Source organism: Microtus oregoni, unplaced genomic scaffold (genome assembly GCF_018167655.1).
Source record: "Microtus oregoni isolate MIOR12 unplaced genomic scaffold, Mior012 000022F_ref0000154, whole genome shotgun sequence".
Classification (NCBI taxonomy): Eukaryota; Metazoa; Chordata; class Mammalia; order Rodentia; family Cricetidae; genus Microtus; species Microtus oregoni.
This window is the reverse complement of record NW_024543081.1, coordinates 21,193,778-21,217,507: the sequence shown is the minus strand read 5'-3', so window position 1 is coordinate 21,217,507 and position 23,730 is coordinate 21,193,778. Positions and strand designations below refer to the sequence as shown.

The 23,730-nt window shown below is 41.0% G+C and overlaps 1 protein-coding gene across 1 annotated transcript in view; it reads right to left on the bottom strand.

Moving 5' to 3' along the window:
- Nucleotides 1-1,027: 1,027 nt before the first annotated feature.
- The window catches only part of Fam135b (family with sequence similarity 135 member B), a 279,296-nt gene continuing 256,593 nt past the window's right edge, over nucleotides 1,028-23,730 (bottom strand). The window contains exons 15-20 of the mRNA XM_041671944.1: nucleotides 23,258-23,349; nucleotides 19,710-19,807; nucleotides 18,218-18,369; nucleotides 15,387-15,497; nucleotides 13,690-13,803; nucleotides 1,028-8,358 (exon numbers count right to left, since the gene is read on the bottom strand). Coding sequence (XP_041527878.1) covers nucleotides 8,153-8,358; nucleotides 13,690-13,803; nucleotides 15,387-15,497; nucleotides 18,218-18,369; nucleotides 19,710-19,807; nucleotides 23,258-23,349 — 773 coding nt within the window. The 3' untranslated portion in view covers nucleotides 1,028-8,152. The remainder of the gene's footprint in view (nucleotides 8,359-13,689; nucleotides 13,804-15,386; nucleotides 15,498-18,217; nucleotides 18,370-19,709; nucleotides 19,808-23,257; nucleotides 23,350-23,730) is intronic.

Here is a 23,730-nt window from a genome sequence, read left to right as displayed (position 1 = left end):
ATGCCATCTACTATTCACCAACCAGATTCTCCTGGCATTCAGATAAAGACTTTAACTTTTTTTTAATTTATTTTTTTCATCTAACATACTAGCCCCAGTTCCCCCTCCCTCTACTTCTCCCACTCCCTCCCCACTTCCTCCCATCCACTCCTCAGAGGGGTTATGGCCTCCCTTCAGGAGTCAACAAAGTCTAATACACCAAGTTGAGAAAGGACCAAGTCCCTTTCCCCCTGTATCAAGGCTGAGTAAAGTATCCTGCCATAGGGAATGGGCTACAAAAAGCCAGCTCATGCACCCAGGATAAATCCTGGTTCCACTTCCACCACACCCCCTCCCAACAGATCAAGCCACATAACTGTCATCCACATTCAGAGGGCTTAGTTCAGTCCTATGTACGATCCACAGTTTTCAGTCCAGAGTCTGTGAGCTCCCATTAGCTCAGGTCAGCTGTGTCTGTGGTTTTCCCAATCATGATCTTGAACACCCTCTTGTTCATATGATTGCTCCTCCCTCTCTTTCTTAATTTCAAAGCCAGCTACAACAGAACACCCTAAGCCTTTCTTAGAGTATGCACCCCTAATAACATCCATGCTGTCCATGTCCTCTGATCAACTATGGAAAGAAATCGTTCGGCTCTTAAATGATGCACAATTTAAATGGCCAGCTGTTAAAGGCTTGGTCACCCATCTTTTGAGAAGTTTTAAAGCTTTCTGGAGATGAGGACTAGTGAAAGAAATTTATTTAAGTTACCAGTGTGTTTTCTTAAAGGGAATATTAGGACCCCAGTTGCCCTCTTTCTGGTATCACAAAGTGAACAACTTTGTTTTGTCTCACAATGTCACCACAGTCTTGAAACATTCAGGCCAGGGGACCATGGACTTGCACTTGTAAAACTAGGCACCACAGGAAAGCTTTTCCTCATGGTAAGTTGATTGTTTCTGGCATTTTATTATAGCACTGGCGTTGACGCAGACAAAGTGTGAGTATAACGTTAATATACCCCATGCACACAAATTGTGGTAAAAGAATCAAAGGGTTTTATTATTGTTACTTTGCTTATCATTTATACACACTTATATCACATGTTACACAAAATGCCAACCGGGAAGCAAGTGTAGAAAAATAGTGGAGCTTATTGGCACGAATGATTTTGTTATGACTAAGGTTTTTGTGTCACAGACAATTGGCAAGTTTATTTAGGAAACTGATTATTGTATATATATTCTTTTTCAGCAGAGTAAATATGAGTTAGAAATCACAGTGGCATCAGGCTATACATACAAGTCCTTTCTTTGAGACCATGACAAAATACCTTACCTTTCTTCATCATCTAAATATGCAATATTTGCAAAAATAAATAAAAGTTAAAATAAGTAATCTCATAGCCTTACCCTATGCTATCAAAGGACATTGGTCCAAGGCAGCTCCTTGTCTAAGCATGGCCATGCTTTTGAAGCCATTATGTGCCTCTTATTTGTTTGCACAGCCATGGTTTATCTGCTAATGGGGGGAAAAAGTCCTTAGAGTCTTTAGAAAATCCAAAGACTATAAATTACAGCCAAGTGATATGGCACCGGGCAGGAAGAACTCCTTGGCAGCATAGATGTTGGCACACACCATTCATCTCTTACCATCCACCTCCTACCCTGACACTGATGAGGGAATGGTGGCTCTGCTCAAGGAAGCATTTCAACCTGAGTAGAGTTGAAATCACTTTGACATTTCCTGGGGATCAATCATCTGTATCCAGACCCACCTAGGGAACTAAAATCCCAATATTAGGAGTATTGTTCAATTATAGAGCCACAGGATCATATCCTTATTGTTTTGCCCAACACTCTTACTTCATTCTATCCCAGGATGCTTAAGTAGCCATCTTTTCCTCCCACCAGATTAAAGGAAGCCTTCTAACCTAATACTTTTAATGGCCACCTAGATTTATCACAGAGCCAAAGAAATACCAAATAAATGATATTTATAAAAGAAATATATTCAAGAGTGAATTATGGGGGAAAATGGGTAAAAGTAAAATCATTAACTTCTCATCAAAACATAGAAAATGATTGTGACTACATGAGCTATACTTTTTATAGGAAAATAATGCAAGTATTTTCCTTTACATATGTGTATGTATATACATATAAACATATAATCATACAATGTTAGATATACTTTATTATTAAAGTTCCATGGGATATGAAAGATGAGGAAAATTATTTTTCCATATGCAACAATTTAGCCTGGAGCTAAAAGACATTAAAAAATACCTCTGCAATTGGGAGCAATATAAAGGAATCAGTGACATTTAACAGATTTCAGCTTCCAAACACTGTTAGATATAATTCTTTTTCTAGATGTGAATCAAAGTTACAAACTTTTCCCAACTCTTAATAATGGCTGATGATGCACCCTGAGTAGAAAAAAAAAGATAATCTAACCAATCACACACTGAATTAACTTCCAAACGTGCAGAGTAAAAACACCTAGGAGTCAATATTTCAACTGATAAAAGCCTAAGCCTAACGTTTCATACAAGGGACTGTCCCTCAAGCCATTCTGTAAATCACATTTAAGCCACATAGAACGTTTATTAATTTTTTCCTACAAATTGCCTCCAGAAACCCTTTTGCTACAAAATATTTCCAAGCTTCCCCCAGATTTGCAAATTCCTGATTCAGCAAATTCTCTGTCCTAGCTTCATTTCCCTGTCTCATCCATATCTGAACTGCTTTCCTAAGTGAGAAGGTAGGTTCATCTCATGAAATGAAACTCTACCGTAGGTTATTATCTCGTGACGCTACTGCTTGTGAATTCAGAAGTTCATGGTACCAACTTACAAGAGTGCTGATTTGCTCCTGCATCAATGTCAGTTGCTGTGGCAATATATAAGAAACTGGAGAAAAGGGAATGGGCTTTCAAAACAAAACACATCAAAACAGCGCACACACATACACAAACGCACACATGCGCTCGTACACACACACACACACATCCCATCCCCATTCTGTGTCAAGCAAGGGGCTGAGCCTCAGGTTTTCCAGAAGAACACATATGATGCTCACCTCAAGGAATAATGTGTACATATGGAAGAATTACGAATGTGATGGCAATCTCAAGAGTTAATGAATTTATAGGACCTTGAGAACACAAAGATAAAAGCATGATATTGTGGCTTCAATTTATTCTTTACAGGAACATCTTCTCTGTGGACAATTGAGTAGTGGCTCAAGCCCTTTCATAAAGGGGCTTGATTTGTGGATGAATATATGTCTGCTAGCCTGGGATGAAAATGATAGAAAGTACAGACATCACAGTTTCAGAAACTATGTTGTAGAGACAGAGCAACACAGACATCCTGCCAAAATGGAACACTTCCCCTATTCCCCAGCTGCTCTCACTGACAACGATTTGTGAAGCCACTTTGTTGATGAAAATAATTCTTATGTAATATAACATATTTGTTAGGTAGGTGTTTTACACGGGATATTAGAATCTAACAAGGTTGGGAATCATCTGATATCTGGTTTTGATTTTTTTAATTGTGTCTTTTCCAATCAAGTAACTGGATTAAAAGAAACATAGCCCCCTCCCTCCAAAATCAAATGAAAGCACACTGTTTAAACCTCAACTCCAGAAAAACAAATACTTGACCTCACCCTCAATATCATTTGTACACAATATATACAACACTGAATGACAAGCAGCTTTATGACTAGACTTTAGGCTTTCTCCACAGGAAGGAATTCCATGTTTGTGCAGTGCTGGTCAAAAGCCCAAGATGTGAGAGGTCATAAGCACTAGGGTAGAAACTACTCTTTCCATTTTGGTAAAGGATCATAATCATCCATTTGTCTTCTAAATATTTATGTGTACACCCATAGAGAGGAGTTGCTCTCAGCCTCAGTCAGGGGAGCTGCTTGTTGTGGTGGATTGCAGTCATTGCAGAGATGCAGAGCTGGTCAGAGTGCTGAGAATGAGAGACTGGGGGCTGCCCCCAAATGGGATGACCATAGCAATACTCCACCCTACCTGGGCTCAACAGCCGTTGCAGAAGAGTAGAGCAGAGAAACAAGAATAGAAGAATTGGAGGCTAGGAAAGAATGCTGGGAGATGCTGTCTTCTGGATATGACATGTTACAGGCTCCCATACTTTCACCAACTCTGGTCATTTCCATAAGACCTACACAAGATAAAGTCAGGCAAAACTCCCACATAGATGGGAAGCTGATCTCTGGGTCTCAGTCCTCCTGGGGGAAAGGAGAATTCTCCTTTGAAGGCGCAGCTACTCAAAGGTTTCCAATGCTCTAGCGAATGGCCACATATCTAGGCATGTATAGGCAGTACTGCTAACTGTACTTAATTCTTTAGTTTTAAAAGTCAGGAGGTTAGGAGGAAGAGGACTGGGAGATGATTTTACAGAAGTGCAAAGGAAGAATTGAGGAGAGAAAGTGTGTACGATCGTGTATGAAATTTCTAAAGAATTAGAGTATTCTTTCTAAACAACTATTCCACGTTTTGTATTATCCTATCTGTTGTCAGCTTCTCAGATTTCTCAAGGGGAAGTGCAGAAGTTATGTCTGTATGTACTTCCAAATGACAACAGTTCAGCGCTAAGTGGTGGGAAGAGCACAGCCATGGACTTCCTGCAAGGCTGGGGGATGGGTGGGGTCAAGGATCCCTAGAACCAGCACAGGAGAGGGCTATTTTAACAACCTGGGGCAGGGCTGCCACCTGGGCATCTCATTTCCATTTAGATTCCCTTGTCAGAGATCACAGTGGTAACTTCTTCCTGACATGAGAAGAAAGTGTTGTGTGAATGTGCAATTCTCACACCTCCTTGTGTCATGTCTGCTCAGATACTCCCCACCTATTCCTCAATGTGCCATCGTTTCCTCTTCTTGCTCCCCATCTCTCCCATCCCTTAATGTCTTATTTGGTTCCTTGTGTTGGATGTTACTTCAGACAACCCTTCCCTGGGCCAACTTTTGGTTCAGCCTTCATGTCAAGGCTTTAACATAAAGTGCCCCCAAGGAGGACTTCCTGACAGACAGTACCTTTCTGGTGTAGGCTGCAGTCCTGTCTCTGAGCTCTCCTAGCCATGCAGCTTCTGTGAGGCGCATAAATTTTAGTCACCGCTTGATTTGGCTAAGCCCTGAGAGGCTGGAGTTAGCAGTGCATCTGAGCACGAAGGAGGCCCTCACACAGATGTATCCAGTGGAGGAACAATGTCATGAAGAATGCAATGATTGCTGTGTGCATGGAGAATGGGCTTCTCTTTCCAGTCTCACTTTCATGGCTATCTTCTTGTTCTTCCCCAGACAATGGAAATCAGAATTCTACAAACACCCTGCTCCATCTCAAGGCTCCAGTCCAGCTCTTCCTTGATAAGATCGTAATAACTGGTGGGTCCTTCTTGAGTTCCTGAGAGTTGTACTTCACATGTCTGTGGGGTCCTGTCTGACACAGACAGAAGCTTAGAATGTCAAGGAACTACGGAAATGTATACAATGTGTTTTCCCTTCTACACTTTCCCATGTTCTCAGCACTGCACCTGATTTCAGCCTGCCACTGAGGTCATTACTTGAATCCAGATTGACCTTAGCTTCTATATTATTCTTTGAGTTTATTTGGTTCATGATTAGCAAATTCCAAATAAGCTCAAGGACAGTAATGTTTATTTCTAACTAGTTTGGGGAAACTACAAATCAAACAAACAAAACCTAAAACAGAACTGAGGAAGGAAACATATTGGCTCATTACCTTGACAGGAATTTTGTTTATAATTTTTATAACCAATAATAGAATGTCCATGTTTACATTATACATATATATTATGTATATTGATATATATATTATATATATATATATACTTTAATAGAAAGAGACATAAAAAAGCCTTTTCAAATGAGGCATGACACGCAATACTTGACACTCTTATTTACAGTACGTGACTACACCTTCTACATGGTGAGGGTGGATTCTCAGATGCCAGTTAGGGTTTACAAAGACAGCAGGACACCTAAAAGAGGCGTGCCATGCAGCTGAATGGTTATTGCCATGAGTTCTCACTAGTCCAGACAGCATATTGAAGTTAAAAATGGCATCTGATTATTGGAAAAGACGAGAATCGTCAGACTCATTCTGGCTCCGTAAGTACTATGTGGTCTCTCACATGACAAATGCTGCTGCTGAGGGCTGGAAACAACAGGAAGCAAGCATTTCAGACCAGACAGGCAGGGCTCCGCAGTATCCAGAAAGGAGAACTTGCTACAGATTAACTATGCTGCGGGAAGCAGCAGTGCTTGTCTGAGTCAGAAGATCCTGGGTTGTGTGATGAGGAAAAAAGTGTTCTCCAAGGAACAAATCCAACATGTCAGGGCCACTGATTAGATAAGAGCCTGTGCCAATCCCTGACTCGGGACTTCAGGAAAATGCCCAATGAGAAATGTATGCATCAAGACGAGGATATCAAGAAATGCAGAAAAGATCCTTGGAGAAACCCTGAACCCATTGTAGGTCAACCTTTGCAGAGCTTTCAGCCCCTCCCAGAACCACCCACATGTTTGCTGCCCTGCAAACTAACCATCTGCACTCATTTCCCATGGTCTGAATTTATACACTCTGTGTGTGTGTGTGTGTGTGTGTGTGTGTGTGTGTGTTTATGGTTCTTGCACCTACCCAGACTCCCATGGCTTTCTTACCATGGGATCAGTGACCTGGGAACCTGGTTCAGGTGCCCAGAGCAGACAGGTTTCCATACCATGTAGGGTTTTTCTGGGGGGAAAAAAAGCCCCACAGTCTTTGTCTCCAGTGTGATCATTCATGCTGCCCTGGTTGATGCATTTCATCTAAATGTTCGGTTTTTTTTTTTTGTTGTTGTTGTTGTTTTTTTGTCTTTAGCCTACATAATGCACTTAAATGGGGACAATTTTAAATATCCCGGTTATTTTCAAAACTTCTGCATCTGTCACCCATCAGTAACACTTGAAATTGGGTTTCCATTCTGGCTTTTGTTCTCCAGTCTGATCTCACTTTTGCCTCTGCTATTAGTTTTTACGTATGTGGTCTTTCCTAGCCCTTTATTTTCCTAAGGCAAGAAGACATCACTATTGAAAGATAACAGCACCCTTCTTAGAGCTCCCCTGAGGTTCTTTACCCAGCATGCCTCTCTTAGGTTGTCTTTCTCCTTTCAGGGAGAAGAGAAACAGCTGGCCATGTTAATGGTTTTGAATTGTTGCCCTTGCATTCAAGGCTAATACAGCATGTCTTTGGAAGTGTGTCAGCAGAAGTTTCGCACGTGCATGCATTCATCCGACTGCCTCCTTGTGCCAGGTAGAGCCTCTCTTGTCTTCCCTACTTCGGACAGGACTTCAGGCATTCATTGAAAACAATCTGTGGACCAGGCTATGCATAGAAAAAGTTTAAGGAAGTAAGTGGAACAATTCATTCGATATGTTCCCCGCAGCTGTTTCTGTTTACACCAAACCTGTATTTACCAGTAGCATCGCCTTTATCTCCCCTTTTATTCAGTCGCCCTACCTATTCCTGCTAGAAAACAAAATGTGGATTTATCACGCTTTCCCTTGTCCGTCCTTTAGAAAACATGGAGAGGATAAGAGTGTGTATAGAACAATTTTTGAACAAGTGGTATGTTTGATCTACTAAGGGGGTCATATATATGGGAAGATGCCCCACTTCCACACAGAAGTTAACCTGAGTTCTGAAATGTTTGTGTGCACTTAATAGAATTAACACATGATAAAGCTATGACCTAATAACAGACTGGCAAAATCTAGTTAAGTTGGATCGAGTCTCATGAGCCAGGGTGGTTATAAAGCTGGGCTCACCGATGGCAAGTGTGTTCTGCTTCTTATTTTCTCATATTATCCCTAGAAACAACTTGAATGAGACTCTAGGTAGCTAGACAAATTCACGAGAGCACTGATGTGGTTTACACTGTTTGTTCAGCTTCCTCAATGTCTCAGTTACAAATATCTCTAGTATCCAGCCCCACCCCAGCTTCATCCCTCCATACCCTCCGTCTCCTTCTACTCCACTCTGGAATTCAGAGGTATGGAAAAGCATGACATAGCTAAGAACCGAACTGGTCTTAAACAGCTCTAGCCAGTCACCCAGCTGTTCCCTGGAGGCCCTACTTGAAATAATTGAGTCCTGCCACCAAGAAAAACTTCTCAAGGAAGAGTTCCGAGTCCAGCACAGCGATATGAGCTGCACGGCCAATCAGAGTGTTGGCAGTGTTGGGCAGAGCATGGAACACATTATGTCTGATCAAAGTGCAGTCCTTAGCTTCCACCAGCGGGCCCAGGAGGTTGTTGATCATTTCTGCATACACTGGCCCTGGAAGGAGGGAAGAAAACAGAGGAAGTTAGAGCAGAAGGTTGCCATATAGGCTGGAGACCAGCTCTGCATGTGTGTTGGCAAAGCCCATGAGAGACTGAGTTCCAACCTCATGCTAGTGGGTGCAAATAAATGGGGAATGGAATCCAATTTCTCTCTAGAGATTGCACTTGGTAGGGTTATCGTGGCTTTCTTCTGATGACATAGCTCCCTGGTGTCAGAAGTCATAGCACAAGTGAGAAAGATTCCTAGAAGAATGTCTCCCAGCAAGGGACTAAGATGAAGAAGACACAAGTAAATGTCATCAGAGGTTCAGTTTCTGCTTCAGAACACCATGGGGGCTGGATCCATATGTGAATCATTTATGAAAACTGATACTTCCTGGTGTCAAAATTTAAAGCCAAGCAGCATTTCACTATCCCCTGATTCTGATTAAGTGGGGGAAAGATATAGAGGTTCCTACTATTGGGTTCCTTTATTTTTATAATTAAAAGACTCAGTTGATCGTGTTTCTGTCTAAAAGGTGACTCCGTTTCAGGTTTGCTTTAGAAAGCGGGACATAGAGACATGCAGTAAGAGAAATCATTGAGCAAAGAGCATCTTGTCTACCGGAGTCTACAGTTCACATCGCTCCTCCATCAGCTTTATTCCTGCAGCATCTTCATGACCAACTTTATGCCATACAGAAACACCTGCTGGAATGATACTGAGGGCCAAGGTGGCTTTTTGACTCAGTGGAGAAGGTGGAAACCACAGCTATGACATAAGTCTCCTGGTGTCCATTCCAACTAAGACTTGTGTCCTAAAGTCATTATAGTACTCAGTTTTCACAGAAAAGGGCAACCCTACTGAATGCTCCCATCAAGTCACCCCACTCCAGACACTGCTCCATTCCACACCAACAACCTTACACTGCTCCTCTACCCCTCAACTTATCATTAGGGCCCACCATCGGGGCTGTCTACCTAAGTGGGAGGGTGCTGGACTGAACCATATGCAGAGAGCACTGCTTTTAGCCTCTTATTCTCCTCTTTCAAGGTCTTGATACTTTTGAAGCTGAGGAAGCTAAAATACAAACTGGAATAGTCTTGGATTTCTTTGTGAAAGTATCTGCCGTGATCTTCCAATTTGTCTGAACAGAAATGGCTTGTGGTTGGAATAAAAGGAATTCTGCTTCCAAAGAGCCTCTATGGCTGCTTGAGAATAGCAGCAAATTTATGTCACAAAATCATATGCGCCAAGTACGGCTTTTAGAGAGGACATTGAAGTCAATCCAAAGTCAGCATAAAAGACCTGGAGGATGGGCAAGGGCATGAAAGGATGGACTCTTGGTGTGGCCTGGCTGCTGCGTTCATAATTCAGAGCCGTTGTTGTGCCTGCACAATATGAATCCAGTTAAAAATGAACAGAGAATGAACAGAGAAAAGAGCTCCAGAGGCCCCACTCCTATGAGGACGAATTGCCTCCAGATGGCTCTTGAGGGCTGGAGGCTGAATTTTCTTTAGAAGTGCAGCCCCTGGTAGGTGACCCCAGTTGGTCACCACATACCCATGTGCTTATGAACAACATTAATTGAACTCAGTGGGTTACTAAAAGTAAAGACATGAAGATGGATGGGAAAATGTGTTGGGGAGTGCTAGTGGAAGGGGTTGGAGAGAGGGAAAGGGGGTCGTTATGACCAAGATACATTGTACAAATGTATGACATTTTTAAGAAATAAAGATTAAAACTCTTTATTTTAAAGGAATAGCTGATAGGGTAATAGGTAAGCCATGCTTGTTGGTGTGGTCAGAAGAGTCCCTGCCTCTTTTCACAGATGCTATAATAAGAATAACACCTGCATGTTGTAACATAAAAAACAGGAGAATACTGTTCTACCAATTTTGTAATCTGTTTATATTATATATGCAGTAGGCCCTGAAGCACAATTAATAAAAACTGAGACAGATATTGTTGAGACACATAGTTGCCTTTAACTCAGAGGTGGTTCCCAGTAATTATTTTTAAATATACATAGCGCATCCTTAATTATTTTTCTCAAATAAAGCACCCCTTTCCTGCTGATTAACTTTCAGGCTGGTATAAAATTGTCTGCACAACAATCTGGTGACTAAATGCAGTGACAGAGACAGGGGAGGTCAGGAGATTTACCGCAGAATTTTTAGAAACTAGGATTTTTTTTAGCAATACTTAATGAAAACAAAAGTAATGAAATGAATAAAACCTTCCCACATGGTCAGATAAATTTATGAATTAAGACACGTGGCTTTGATAGCTTATTTAAAAGTGCCATGTAAACATGACCATAGAAAAAAGGGGGTGCTGTTTCTCTCCCTTTCACTGGAAGGATTCAAATCCTAGATGGATATCCTTTAAAGAGGAGCAGCAAGCAAATGTATCCAAAACAGAAGAGAGTGGTATAAAAGGCTGCATCTTAGCAATAGCTTTTGGCTAGTGTTTGACAAACTCTCAGACGCTTGAAGAATGAATTGTTCCAATTCTAGAGGAAAACATCATCTGCAAACCCTACTGGGTACCCAACCTACACCTCTCTTCTCCTCTGTGAAACTGGAATTACATCTCTCACCACGAAGAGGAAATGAAACATGCAAAGGGCATAGAACTGTCCCTGACGCACAAAGACCACAGTGCTCGGCAATTTTGCTCTAATACAGGACAGGCATAACTTGCCAGCACACGCCATAGGCTCACAAGACATCCAGGAGTGTCACCAACACTTGGCTCAAATCTGGAACTGAAGCTTGCAGGGTAAGCAAACGGGTGTGGCTGTGGGTTATATTTAGCACCTGATGCATAAATTTAGGGGCCCTGTATTAAGCATTTACAAAGTTCAAATGTCACCAAAATTACTGGAGGTAAAGAAAATAAGCATGAAAGCTAGTGAATGACCACAGAAGAGAAAGGCTTGGCAATCATTTCTAGCAGCGATATGGTCTTCTAGCACTGATGCATTCTAATCAAGTCTGAGCTTAAAACCAGGTCACTAGCTCTTTTACCCTGGTTTTAGAGTAGAGTAGTGTTCTCTGGGAAAATAATAAATCTAAAAGTCAGTCAATCAGCAAAAAGCATCAAATCACGTTTGGGTTGAAAAATTAGTATTAAATGTCTTTAAATTAATATCTCATAAATGGAAGAGAATCTGATCCTCAGGCACTCTGGTAGAACAGGATAACTTGAATAATTATTTTAAAAGACAATTTGCTTAGATTAATCACTATTTTTGCTTCGGTAGCACTACACAAACACACAAAGGCTTCTACTGCAATAGGATTTTATAATGTTTCTAAACAATAAGGGTCATATAAGTTCAGAAAATTGTAAATTTTTATTTAAGTTGTAATATATTCATAAAATAAGCAGAATATTTTAAAATGATGTGTATGTATATACATATAATAGTTTAATCACAGGCAATGGAGTATAACATCATGCTAAACAACCATGATAAAAAATTATAGCTTTGTGTGGTATGGTGTGGTGTGGTGTGGTGTGGTGTGGTGTGTGTGTGTGCATTGCTGAGTATGTGTGAATATGGGTGAGTGGAGTCAAAGGTCACCCATCATCAGGTGTATTACTCTCTTGTTCTCTGCTTTGTTGTTTTAGAGAGGGTCTCTCACCAAATCTGGAGCTCACCAGATGGCTAAACTCAAGAAGCAGTGAGCCCAAGGACCATTCTCCTCTCAGCACTGGGCTCACGGATAAGCAAAGTCATCCCCAGCCTTTTAATGCTTAGGATCCAAACTCAGGTCCTCAAGCTTGTACAACAAGCACTTCAGCTACTGAATCATCATCAAAGCCCTGGAAATCCACCACTTGTAAGTCGACACATGCATACAAAGAGAATAAAAGAAAATGAGGAGGAGGTAAGGGGGAGTACAGGAAGAACTAATTATGATCACAATTGGATAAAATAGATTTGGCTTCTCCAAAAACTCTATGAATGAATACTTTTCTATTTTTTCCGATTAATGTGTGTATGTGTCTGTGTGTATATGTCTGTGTGAATGTGTGTGTGTCTATGTATGTGTGTTTCTCTGTGTGTGTCTGTGTCTGAGTGTGTGTGCTCACACTCTCAAGTGTGAGTGAATGCATCTCTGTGTTTACACTCCCATGTGTTTGTGAATGTAGCTGTGTTTTCACACTCTCATGTATATGTGTGTATGCATTTATGTATGGCGTGTGTTTTTGGGTATCCTTGGAGGGCAGAAAAGGGCATTGGATTCTGTAGAGTTAGAATTACAGCTGTTTGTAAGCTATCTGATATGGGTACCAGGATAGAACTCAGGCCCTCTGCAAGAGCAATACATGCTCTTAATCACTGACCTTTCTCTCTGATCATTATTAGAAAAGATTTATTTTTAATAGTTTTCTATTTTAAAGAATAATTTTCTGGTCATATGTGGTGGCAGAGGCAGGAGGATCTCTGTGAATTTAAGGCCAGCCTGGTCTGTGCAATAAGTTCTCATGGAAAACCATTAAAAAATAAGTAATTTTTTTGTGACACACCTTAGGCTACTTTCCAGAACACATACTAGACTGTAAAAGCCACAAGACCATTTTCTGTATTTAAATTATTAAGGTAACTTTTTATCCACGTTTTTGTTAGGTTTTTCCTTAATTTAAATAGAAATTTTGAATGTTTACATACGAGTACCTACCTAGTTTGGGGATCTTAGACCCTTTTAAAAATTCAGAATATAAAAAAATCAAAATATAACAAAAGCACTTACTTTTGAAACATTAAAATATACTATATAGAAATAAACTAAGCAGCCAGGGAAACAAGGAATGCTAGCCCATCTCCTGGTCCTGGTTGTCTAGAAAACTTATACCCTTATCAGTTGACCTCTCCACAGAACCCCAATAGTCTCCAGCCCTTGTCTCATATCCCTCTCATAAAAATGGAATATATTACACACTATTTCCTTTCCTTATCCACTGTACTTTGCTCTCAACACTCTTGCTTCCCTGCTCTAACTAGACATTAAAGTCCTTAGAAGGCAGGGCCCATTTCCCAAGTCTGTATCTATCCTTTTGTTTTCCATGGACAACACACAAACGGAGTTTACCAGTTCCAGGCATCTGACAAGCAAATGGATGTTCACATCACACGAAGGAAACATCCATACTGTTATCAGGAATCTGCGTGCACACTCAGACTGTACTTATCCCAATATTCCATTCCAGAATCAGGGCAGCAGTGTAGGCTGCCCAGAGCCTGAACCTAGCTAGTATATATGCTCCAGATTTCATGCATCTACTTTCACTTGGAAAATTAGAAAGTCCCTGTCAAAAGGAAATGTAGCTCACCTGTGTGTCGGTCTTTGAGGGCGGTTTTACACATTTCGATTCTTGCTGAGTGAAATGGCACATAACGGTCTTGGGGAGAAGCAACCAGAACAACGTTTTTAAAATACTGCAGCCCTGGAACAAGAAGGCAGGTGAATGTTTTCTGTCTAGGTCCTTTATACTGACACCCCTCTGGGTTGTACATATTTAGAAGTCTCCCCCAGAGAGTGGCAGTGAGGAGACACCAGACACTGTGCTGTACATTTGCCCAGGACTAATGCTCCAAGTGTCAATACAAATGGCTCGGGAAGAGACCTAGCAGGCACTTGTGAGAAGCTGAGAAAGGAACTCCGTATGTTAGGGCTTTTGTGTTTTGGATGTAAGAATAAGTCCTTGACCTCAAGAGTTTAAAAGCCAAGGAGTTTCACTGTGAGCACTGAGAAAAATGCAGAAAAGGTACCTTGCAATGAGAACAAAACCTGTCTCTGCAAGCTAGGAAATTATGGAGCCTACAGGAAAGACAGTTTTCTCTTTCTCCTTCTTCCTGGCTCAAAATTCTGGCCTCTCCTCTCCTATTATCTGCAGTAGGAAAGCCTTCCTTTGCCTCCTCCAACTTTCCCTCCTCCAAGCTTGCCTTCTCCAGCCTCATTCCACTCCAGCATTGCCCTCCTTCTTTGTTTCCCACAGGGAGAAAAGACAATTTTGCAACCCAAAGTCAGCACACCAAAATGATGCAGCCCTCAGTACTCATCATGGACATCTGGGAACAGTGCACAGAACACTGCATTTAGCCCCCACCTGAAGATGGAGTGCTTCTTATCCGACCTACAGTTGAACAAGACACTGGCTGACTGTTCTTGCTGACCCTCTCGATAGGGTCTCACATCCATATCCAAGGTCACAGCTGAGCATCACACACTGGGGCAGAATCCAGGGCAATGGCTGGCTGATATGGACCCAGAAAGGACAAAAGTAACCCCGAGATCTACTTCAGTACAGAACTGGAACAGCACTCCAGCTCTTGAGTGCTCCGTGACGGAAACAAGCTGAGACTTCTATGTTGAACCCATTGCAATTCAGCATCTTTGTATGCCCAATCCTACCTCTTTTTTCCTACAGCAGCTAACTGAATAATCCTCTTGGAACAGGGAAACACAAGTACAAAAGGAATAGCTTGAGCTTGAATATCACTTTGATACACGGGTATCAAGAGCTGTCCTTCTGGACATAGACTACTGGTCCATTATTGATGCTTCCCTCTGTCATGGACTCTATGATCTAGGCTGGGTTTTCACACTACTCTACATCCATCAACACGGGGGGAGGAAAAATAGAAAAGGAAGCTCTTGTGGTAATCCAGACAATGCTCTACCCACTCTTTTTGAGGATGGATCTACACAGGGTGAAGATGGATCCATACATACAAGGTGAGGGTGTACCACAGTCCTGGCATGCCAATAGAATACACTACATGACTGGCAGGGAATAGAAGTCACAGCTTCTGTATACTGCATTGGCCCTACAATGTCTTGGTTCCTGTGCTATACAGGAGGCAGGTAGAGACAGGCTGACATGTTGGGTAGCTTCTAGCCAGCCTCTCAGCAGGTTGAAGAGATACTGCTGGACAGTGTCAACATACCTCACAGGAGCAAATGAACACAGTATCAAAGCGAATCTATCTTAAGGTCTCATCCCCAGGGGCCTAGTAAGCCACACACCTGTTTTTTGGCTAAGTTGGTAAAGGAAACATTTGCGCAAATCAGCATTATCCCTGAAGGTCAGCTGCAAAAGGGAGCCAGATTTCTTCAGTTTTTGCATGAGCCACAAGCCTAGGAAGAGAAATGGAAAATGAAGATGAAAAAAGTAACTCGAAACAAAGTCAAAGAAGATATTTTCAGTTAGCTTAAAATGAGCAATGGGGCTTTTATCAAATAACTGTCCTGTCAAATTACACAGCAACAGCTTCTCCATCCATGAAACCAAGCAAACTCTGATAATCATTTGGTCTCCTTCAGTAAAGGTAGCCAAAGAAAGAACACTCAAAGGTCCACAGACTGGAAAACTAGAACATATATTGTTTACAAATCTCATGAAGTGCTTATGCAGATGATTACAAGAGTATATTAAATGTCAACAATAAATGAATGAATGCCATAAAACATTAAAACAATATATATATATATATATATATATCCATATATACATATATTTGTAGAGAGAGAACCATATATGATAGTGGTTGGTATAAATGTCAACATGTGTAGAAAATATAATAAGAACTACAGTGAATGAATTCCTTTATGTATTCTAGGTTGAATAAACTGGGTATTATATCTTTTTAAAACTTTTTAAATATTATTTCAAGTTCATAAATATTTGGAGGAAGTAGCTAAATTAATTTATTTTTGTCCAAAGATAGCTTTGGGTTTATGCTGAAGAAAAGACATTTCTTACGTATAAAAGTAGAAAATAAGCCATGAGCACAGGGATCATCCTTAAGATACTGGAGAGAATAATCATGAAACCAAGTCATACCTTGAAGAAAGTTGCAGAGTGATTGGAAAATATGGGGAGGAATGGAGGAATGGCAGGGAGAGAGAACTCATTAGAGGTGACCTCAATACCACATGAAGGATCTAGCCAATCATGACATATGCAGTCCTGTTTCACCTTTTAAGAACTCTTTGTTCAGTCTGAAAGCTGTTTTGCTTTTAAATTGGGTTGTATAGCTAAGAAATATTTGTTTTTCACTCTAGGATGTGAGTGGATGGATCTTGAATATGATCAAAATACATTGTATGCATGTATGGAATTCTCATATAATTAATAAAAAATTACATTAAGGGATGTGATTTAACTAACATCATTACTATATAAATATTTTGTGGGTGTTTCTGAATGTGAAACCATTTGCTAAAACCCATTAACACTGTCTCTGTGGTCTGCATGTATGTCTAGCATCTTGCTGAATCATGCAGGGCCCTTCATCATCTGGCTGTGGTCAGGCATGGCAACCATCTTGCCTGTGAAGTGCTGTGGTTCTATCCCTGAGACTTTGTTTCAGTTTGCTGATTAGATGAGCCTTCCAGGTCATTACATACACAAGAAAAGCTTCCTATAATCTGCCACCCATGTTACATCAAGCCTTTCTCCTCCTCCTCCCCGTTCCTGCCCCTTCCTCCACTTCCCCCTTTCCTCCCTCCTCCTCCTCCTCCTCCTCCTCCTCCTCCTCCTCCTCTTCCTTCTGTTTCCTTGATTTACTCCCTCATCATTTTTTTTTTGTAGTACTGGGGATCAAACTCAGGGCCTTTGGAATACTAGCCAAGCATTGTAACATAAGATACATCCCCAACCAGGAAATGATGGCACACTGGCACACACCTTTAATCCCAGCACTCGGGAGGAGAGGCAGGCAGATCTCTGTGAGTTCAAGGCCAGCCTGTTCTATAAGAACTAGTTCCAGGTCAGCGAGGACTGTTACACAGAGAAATCCTGTCTCAAAAAAAAAAAATACACCCCCAGCCGAGCCTTGCTTCTTCTCCCTCTATATCCCAGAGTCTCTCATAACATAGTTGAAGTTGTGAGGGCCTTGGAACAGAGGGCCAGGAAACAATATAGAATTCAGTTACTTATGACCTAGAATAGATGATAGAAAGTCTGCTTCTTAATTTTCCTTTTGAATCCTGAATGTACATTCACCCACTTACACAACCATGAATGCATGTATGCATGTGAATACCTACACAAGTCAGATCTCAGTGCACTTGAGTTTCACACCTGCAAAGTCAACACACCAAAGGTTAAAAGTATTTTTCCAATAGTTGTGTCTCCTGGATAATTTCCTGGACGTTATTCACACACAACACTGTATATTAATTTCTTATATAGCATTTGCATTTCATTAGGTGGTAAAACCCAATCTGGAGATAATATAAAACATGAAGAAGGATTCTCTAGTTTACATGTAAACACTATTTTTTTACATGAGTTTACATGAGAGACTTAGAAATTCTCAGCTTTTTGAATCTGTGAGGGTTCCAGAAGCAATAGATAATGAAATATAAATATAAACACACACCTGTGTTCCATGAATATTTAAACACGCACACATAACATATGTGATGCGATTAAATACATACATGTAATATATGTACTATAATATATACATATATACTGTAATGCAAATACAAATATGCAAGCATGCATTAGGCACATGCAGTTTCCATTTCACAATAAGTAAATGAATGTTATAGAGTGAGAGACCTTAGTTACATTGAATAATTAGAAGACAGACTCCGCATGTGAGAGCAAACACAGTATTTGTCTGGATATCAGCTTAATATGATATTTTTCAGTTCTACCTATTTATTGCTGAAATTTTCATAATTTAATTTTCTTTTTCAGTTGACAACACTGCCATACCAAATCTCCATCCACCATCCCACATTGGGGAGAGCCATAAGATTCCATCAACCACTTCCGTCTTCACTTCCAAGTTCCTGATGCCTCTGATTAAGTCTGAAAGATAATGGGGGTGACAAAGCCTTACCTGTACTGACCAGGGTGCTGTTGTTGTACAGAGTCCCCAAGTGAGGCCCAGACAGTGACAGGAAGGTGTGGAGTTTGTTGAGGTAATACCGGAACCGGGGCCTTGTGAGGACGGATCTGATGATAATGTTACCAAGAGAATGACCGATGAAGCTGTTTAGAGGCAGGAAGGATATATGTGAGTGCCAGCAGGGAATCACTGCCCAGGGATGGGCTAGAGTGATAAGCACCCAGGTCTTAGCATCTTCCCCCAGCTACAGAGGACCTGACATAAAAAATGGCCACTACAGACTATCACCCAGTGCTGGTGCTTGTGAACAGACGCTCTAGGCAAATATAGTGAGGTACAGGAGAACTGTGATGTTTACCTCATAAGTCCATTATAAGAGCAGAGTCTCTGATGTCTGGTCCCCAGACCTCCTCTCAGCCCATTTGGGGACAGCATGGAGTCCTTTCTGAAATCCATCCATCTAAGCACTGTGCTCTCCTGGCCATTTTCAAGCTGAAACCCCCATCTCTTATACTTTCCCAAAGGGTTAGTCAACATCTCAGCTCTGACTACTGCTCTGACTCCACTCAGCCCCTCATGTCTCTGCACATGTATTGAGCTGTCTGCTCCCGATTATACTGATTGGCCATTCTCCTACATGCTCTGTTCCAACTTCCCGCTCCCTCCAGACCCATAAATTCAATATGCCACTCTGATTTCAATGAGTCATTTCTCAAAACTCTATAATATATGACAGGTGTGTCATCTTACCTCTTCTCGCAATATACATAAAACCAGCAAAATAAAGACTCAGATGTTAGCCTATACAATTGGATCACCTGAACTGTGTGATGCCATTACCACCAAACCACTCCTGACCTTAGAATCTTTATTTGTGAAATAAATACATGATCTCATAGCCCTGGAGACTAAAAACAACAACTGACACCATGAATTTAGTCCTATGCCGATGTATCTACATGCTAAAACAGTATAAGCCAGACTGAGCTATCTAAATTTTTTAGAGCAAATTTTTATGCTATTTTGAGGCTACAACTGGCACTGGCTGAAACCTTCTCATTGGACGGGAGAGTCCTGCAGGGTTCTAGCACATTCATTTCCTGATAGTCCAATTAAGACATAACAAAGGGGAGGCTCAAGGATCTGAAAAGTGTGCAAAAAGTTGCACACTCAGTACATGACAGATCCTAAACTTGTGAGAATTCAAACATGAATTCAAACCTAGAGACAGCTGTGCTAACTTTAAGATTCTTAATGCTACACAGCAAAATATTAATTCTTATCATTCATATTTTGAGAGATATTCAGGTGAGAAACCAACTTGCTGCTCCATTCACTCCTAAAAGTAATCAGATTCATTAAGAGCCCAAAATTCAATTATCATAGTGCCTTATAGAAGTATCTAAACATGACTATATGGCAAACACTCAAAAACATGTCACCCATCTTCCCTCAGCATTAGCTACCTGTGGTTTCCTTTTACCTAATTCGGGATATGGAGAGGTTGTACAACTGGATGTGTTGAATGATTTCATCCAACAATCGATCTGTCATGGTATCAAAATCTGCAAATGTGTCCATCTGGAAGAAGAGAAAAGGAGAAGATGTTAGAAGAAGTTATGACCTCTGTTGGAAGAGGGCCATTAGTAAGTTCCCAGCCGCCCAGCAAGCTTAGACCCAAAATAATCACACAGAAACTGTACTAATTAAATCACTGTTTGGCCCATTGGCTCTAGTGTCTTACTGGCTACCCTTACATATGAATTTAACCCATTTCTATTAATCTGTGTATCACCACGTGGCTGTGGCTTACCAGGTAAAGTTTCAGCACATTTTACTCTGGTGGCGGCTCCGTGGCATCTCCCTGACTCTGCCCTTCTTTCTCCCAGCATACAGCCTAGATTTTCTCACCTAGTTCTTTTCTGCCCTTGCCATAGGCCTAAAGCAGTTCTTTATTCATTAACCAATAAAAGCAACACATAGACAGAAAGATCTCCCACACCATGGCCTCTAAGTAAGAAATCCTCTTTCATTAAACAGCATGACATTTTTTTAAAGTATATAAGCATCTGTTAGGGGTTACATTTTGAGATATAACTTCAAGATAAAGGTCCACTGGGTCACTAATGAAGAACCTGGGCATCTGCTAAAGAACCTTCAGTTAGGGGGATAAGGTGAAAAATGGGAGAATATGTTCTTAGAATGTGGTACCTGCTGCATCAAGATGAGCTCACTGTGTCTGCTGAAGAAAACAGATCCTGTGAAAGGAGACCACTTGCTCACTTTGTGTGAGCCAGATTCACACCAAGACATGCTGGAGTCTTATGCTGGTTGGTATTTGTCATCTTGACACAAGATAGAAAGATATGGGAAGAGTGAATCTCATTGAGAAAATGCTTCAATCATACTGGCCCATTGGGAAGCCTATAGTGCATTTTTTTAACTGATAATTGACGTGAGAGGGTCTAGCTAACTGTGGCCTGTGCTATCATGGAGAAAGTGCTTCTGGATGCAATAAGAAAGCAGGCTAGGCAACCTATGTCGAGCAAACCAGTAAGCAGTGTTCTTCCAAGGCTCCTGTTTCTGCTTTGAGTTCTTAGCCTTACTACACTTAAGGATGAACTATGATGCACAATTGAAAATGAGATAAGCCCTTTCTTCACCAGAAAGATGGCCAAATAATAAAAAAAAAGTACAAAAAGGTTGTGAAATTCCATGCACATCTATGTTGTGAGGCTGTTTATTTGTTCCTGGCTGCCCAGAACTGAAATAATCACACAGAAGCTATATTAATTACAACATTGCTTGGCCTATTAGCTTATGCATCTTTTTAGCTCACTCTTATCTCTTAAATTAACCCATTTCTATTACTTTATATTTTATCACAAGGCTTGTGGCCAACCGGCAAGGTTCCAACTGCTGGCTTGTGTCTTTACATCTAGGTACTTGAAGACATAAGAGATTGGTCTATATAACTAAATTTTAGGAATATTATTGGGAGTGACACACACATGTATTTAGGGTCATATCTACAAGCAAAAATATTCTTAATAAACAGCATCTTGGGATGTCTGAGATTCTGGCCAAAAGCTCTAACAAATATTCATGATGGTGGTGAAGCAGCAAGCACATCTAAGGAAGGAGCAGCAAAGAAATGAGTGACATTATGTAGATGGTCACCCATCTCTCTATGAAGCCTGCAGCATGAAAGAGACAAAACACAGTGATGCTCTTGCTATGCGTCATGAAACACATGTAGCCCTAATTTCCCAGAGGTTGTATCAAGGTTCTGTGGCTTCTATAGCCTGAATCTGCATCTTCTTGCCTTTAAAAATGGAGAATGCAATATATTCCTCCTCATATCTTAAAGACTCTTGAAATGACTATCAACATCCCTAAGACTGGTGGTGCTATTATCATGACCTTCTAGTCTCTGAGAGCCTCTTTGCTCCTTTTCAAATTAGTGGTTTGCAGATTCATTATTTTACAATTGTGATAATGAAGACTGTACTTAGTATGATGAAAAATGCTCTGAAAAACCACAGTAAGGACAGAAACAATAATGGGACCTCCACAGCCAGGATGCTTTGAAAGAATCATTGCATTCTGAGCCCTTTATAAGACTTATAATATTTAAGCAGTGAAATAGCACGGTAGGACTTGATCAGTATTGAAACAAATCCCTCTAGTTAATGACTTGCAGAATCCTGGCTCAAACAAGCTTGTGGAAACCATGTAAAATCCAGATGTCCTGTAATGTATTATATGGAGGGACACACAATGAAGGCTGCATTCCTGGCCCAAACTCTGCTATTAACTACATCCATCATTCCTGAAGAGAAAACTTCACCAGGGTAAAGTCAACACAAGATCATGGAACACTGATCAGCCATTATTCTACCTCCCTCTCTGAATGTCCTGGGCTATCTCCCTCAGGACATGGCCACATATGAAACATGTCTCTTAGGACATAAATGTCCTGGAATTTTGTATGGCAGTTATTTGGGTTAGGGGGAGGATTCTCTGCAGAAGCCCTAGAATTCGTGCCCTGTGCTGTAAAGAGCTGGTGCTGTGGGTAAGCAACAGAGTTTGTTTGAAGATGGAATAAGGAACAATTAACTGGGTCAGTTATACTGAAAATAGTGTGCCCTTGGTTGATGGTTCTCTGAACTCCTCCTTCCTCACATAGTACCTTATACTACCTGCCATGTGACCTTGGACATAGAATATCAAAAAACAGGCAAAGAAATTAAGCACAATCAATTAAGGGATAAGCTGGGTGTTTTGGGCTTTTGAACATTTATTAATTTGTGTGTGTGTGTGTGTGTGTGTGTGTGTGTGTGTAGGTCAAAGGACACCTTGAGAGAGTTAGTTCTTACTTTCTAGTACGTAGGACTCAGGGATTGAACTCGGGCTATTTAGCTCGGCAGTGAATGCCTTCACTCTGTGTCATCTCTCTAGCTTCTCAACTTTGATGTCTGATGACTCTCTGCATCACTATCACTTTCATGAGGCCTCTTGCTTGTTAACAGCTCTACTCCTCAAGTATCCTCCATAAGGATGCTTATGACTCATTTACCCCACTCTCTGGTCATCCCTAGCTCTTGCTCATTGATTTGCTAGTGCCTTTTTGAGTCTTAGCACTTTTCACAGTTACAGCCTCGATCTACCATATCTGATTAAAAAGCAATCACAACCTGGCTCCTTACTTTGCATAGTTGCAGGTGACAATGCTCTGTCCCCACTGTGACTACATGGATGACCACATAGTAGGCCACATTCCCAGTGCCCAATTAAGCCAAAAGGCTCCAGTCAGCTAAAACATACTAGCTCTTATCATTAATTTATGTTTTTCCTTAGACTCCCAAAACAATACAGTAAGGGTTTTTTTTTTCTCTAAATCACCCAAGAATTTTGTTATTATCCTTGAAGATTCCCCATTCACTTCATGTGTCCACATATCATCATGGTGCCTTTAGGAGACTCTTTTAAACCCAATGTTCTCTCAACCCAACGTTTCTGCCATCCTACCTGATTTTTTTCAGACATTAGGAAGTCCAATTTTCCCCCAGGGAGTCCCAGTTCTATGAAAGTCTTCACCAGCCGTAGGTCTGCACTGTTCCCTGAAAATGACAGATGATCCCAGTCCTATAAGTAATCATAAGCCACCAAGGATTTCTTTCTCACCATTTCTCACAATATAATTAGATTTGTTCTTCATTTTTGAGAAGATAACAGAAATAGCTGAAGTAACTCCCTATCCTCCCCTCTTGCTACCCTAGCCCATGCACACACAAAGAGGTGGGCTCTTTTAAATGGCCCTGCTTCAATGGGATTATTCCTAGACCTGCCACATCAGTTTTCTTTCTTTCCCAGAACACAACTCTCTTAAACAGGTTTTTGGAAGGAGCTGCCTGGTGGCCGAGCAGGCACAATGTGGCAGTCCCCTCTTAATTACTTGACTATCATTTATAGATATCAGGAAGAGATGAATAATTGACTCT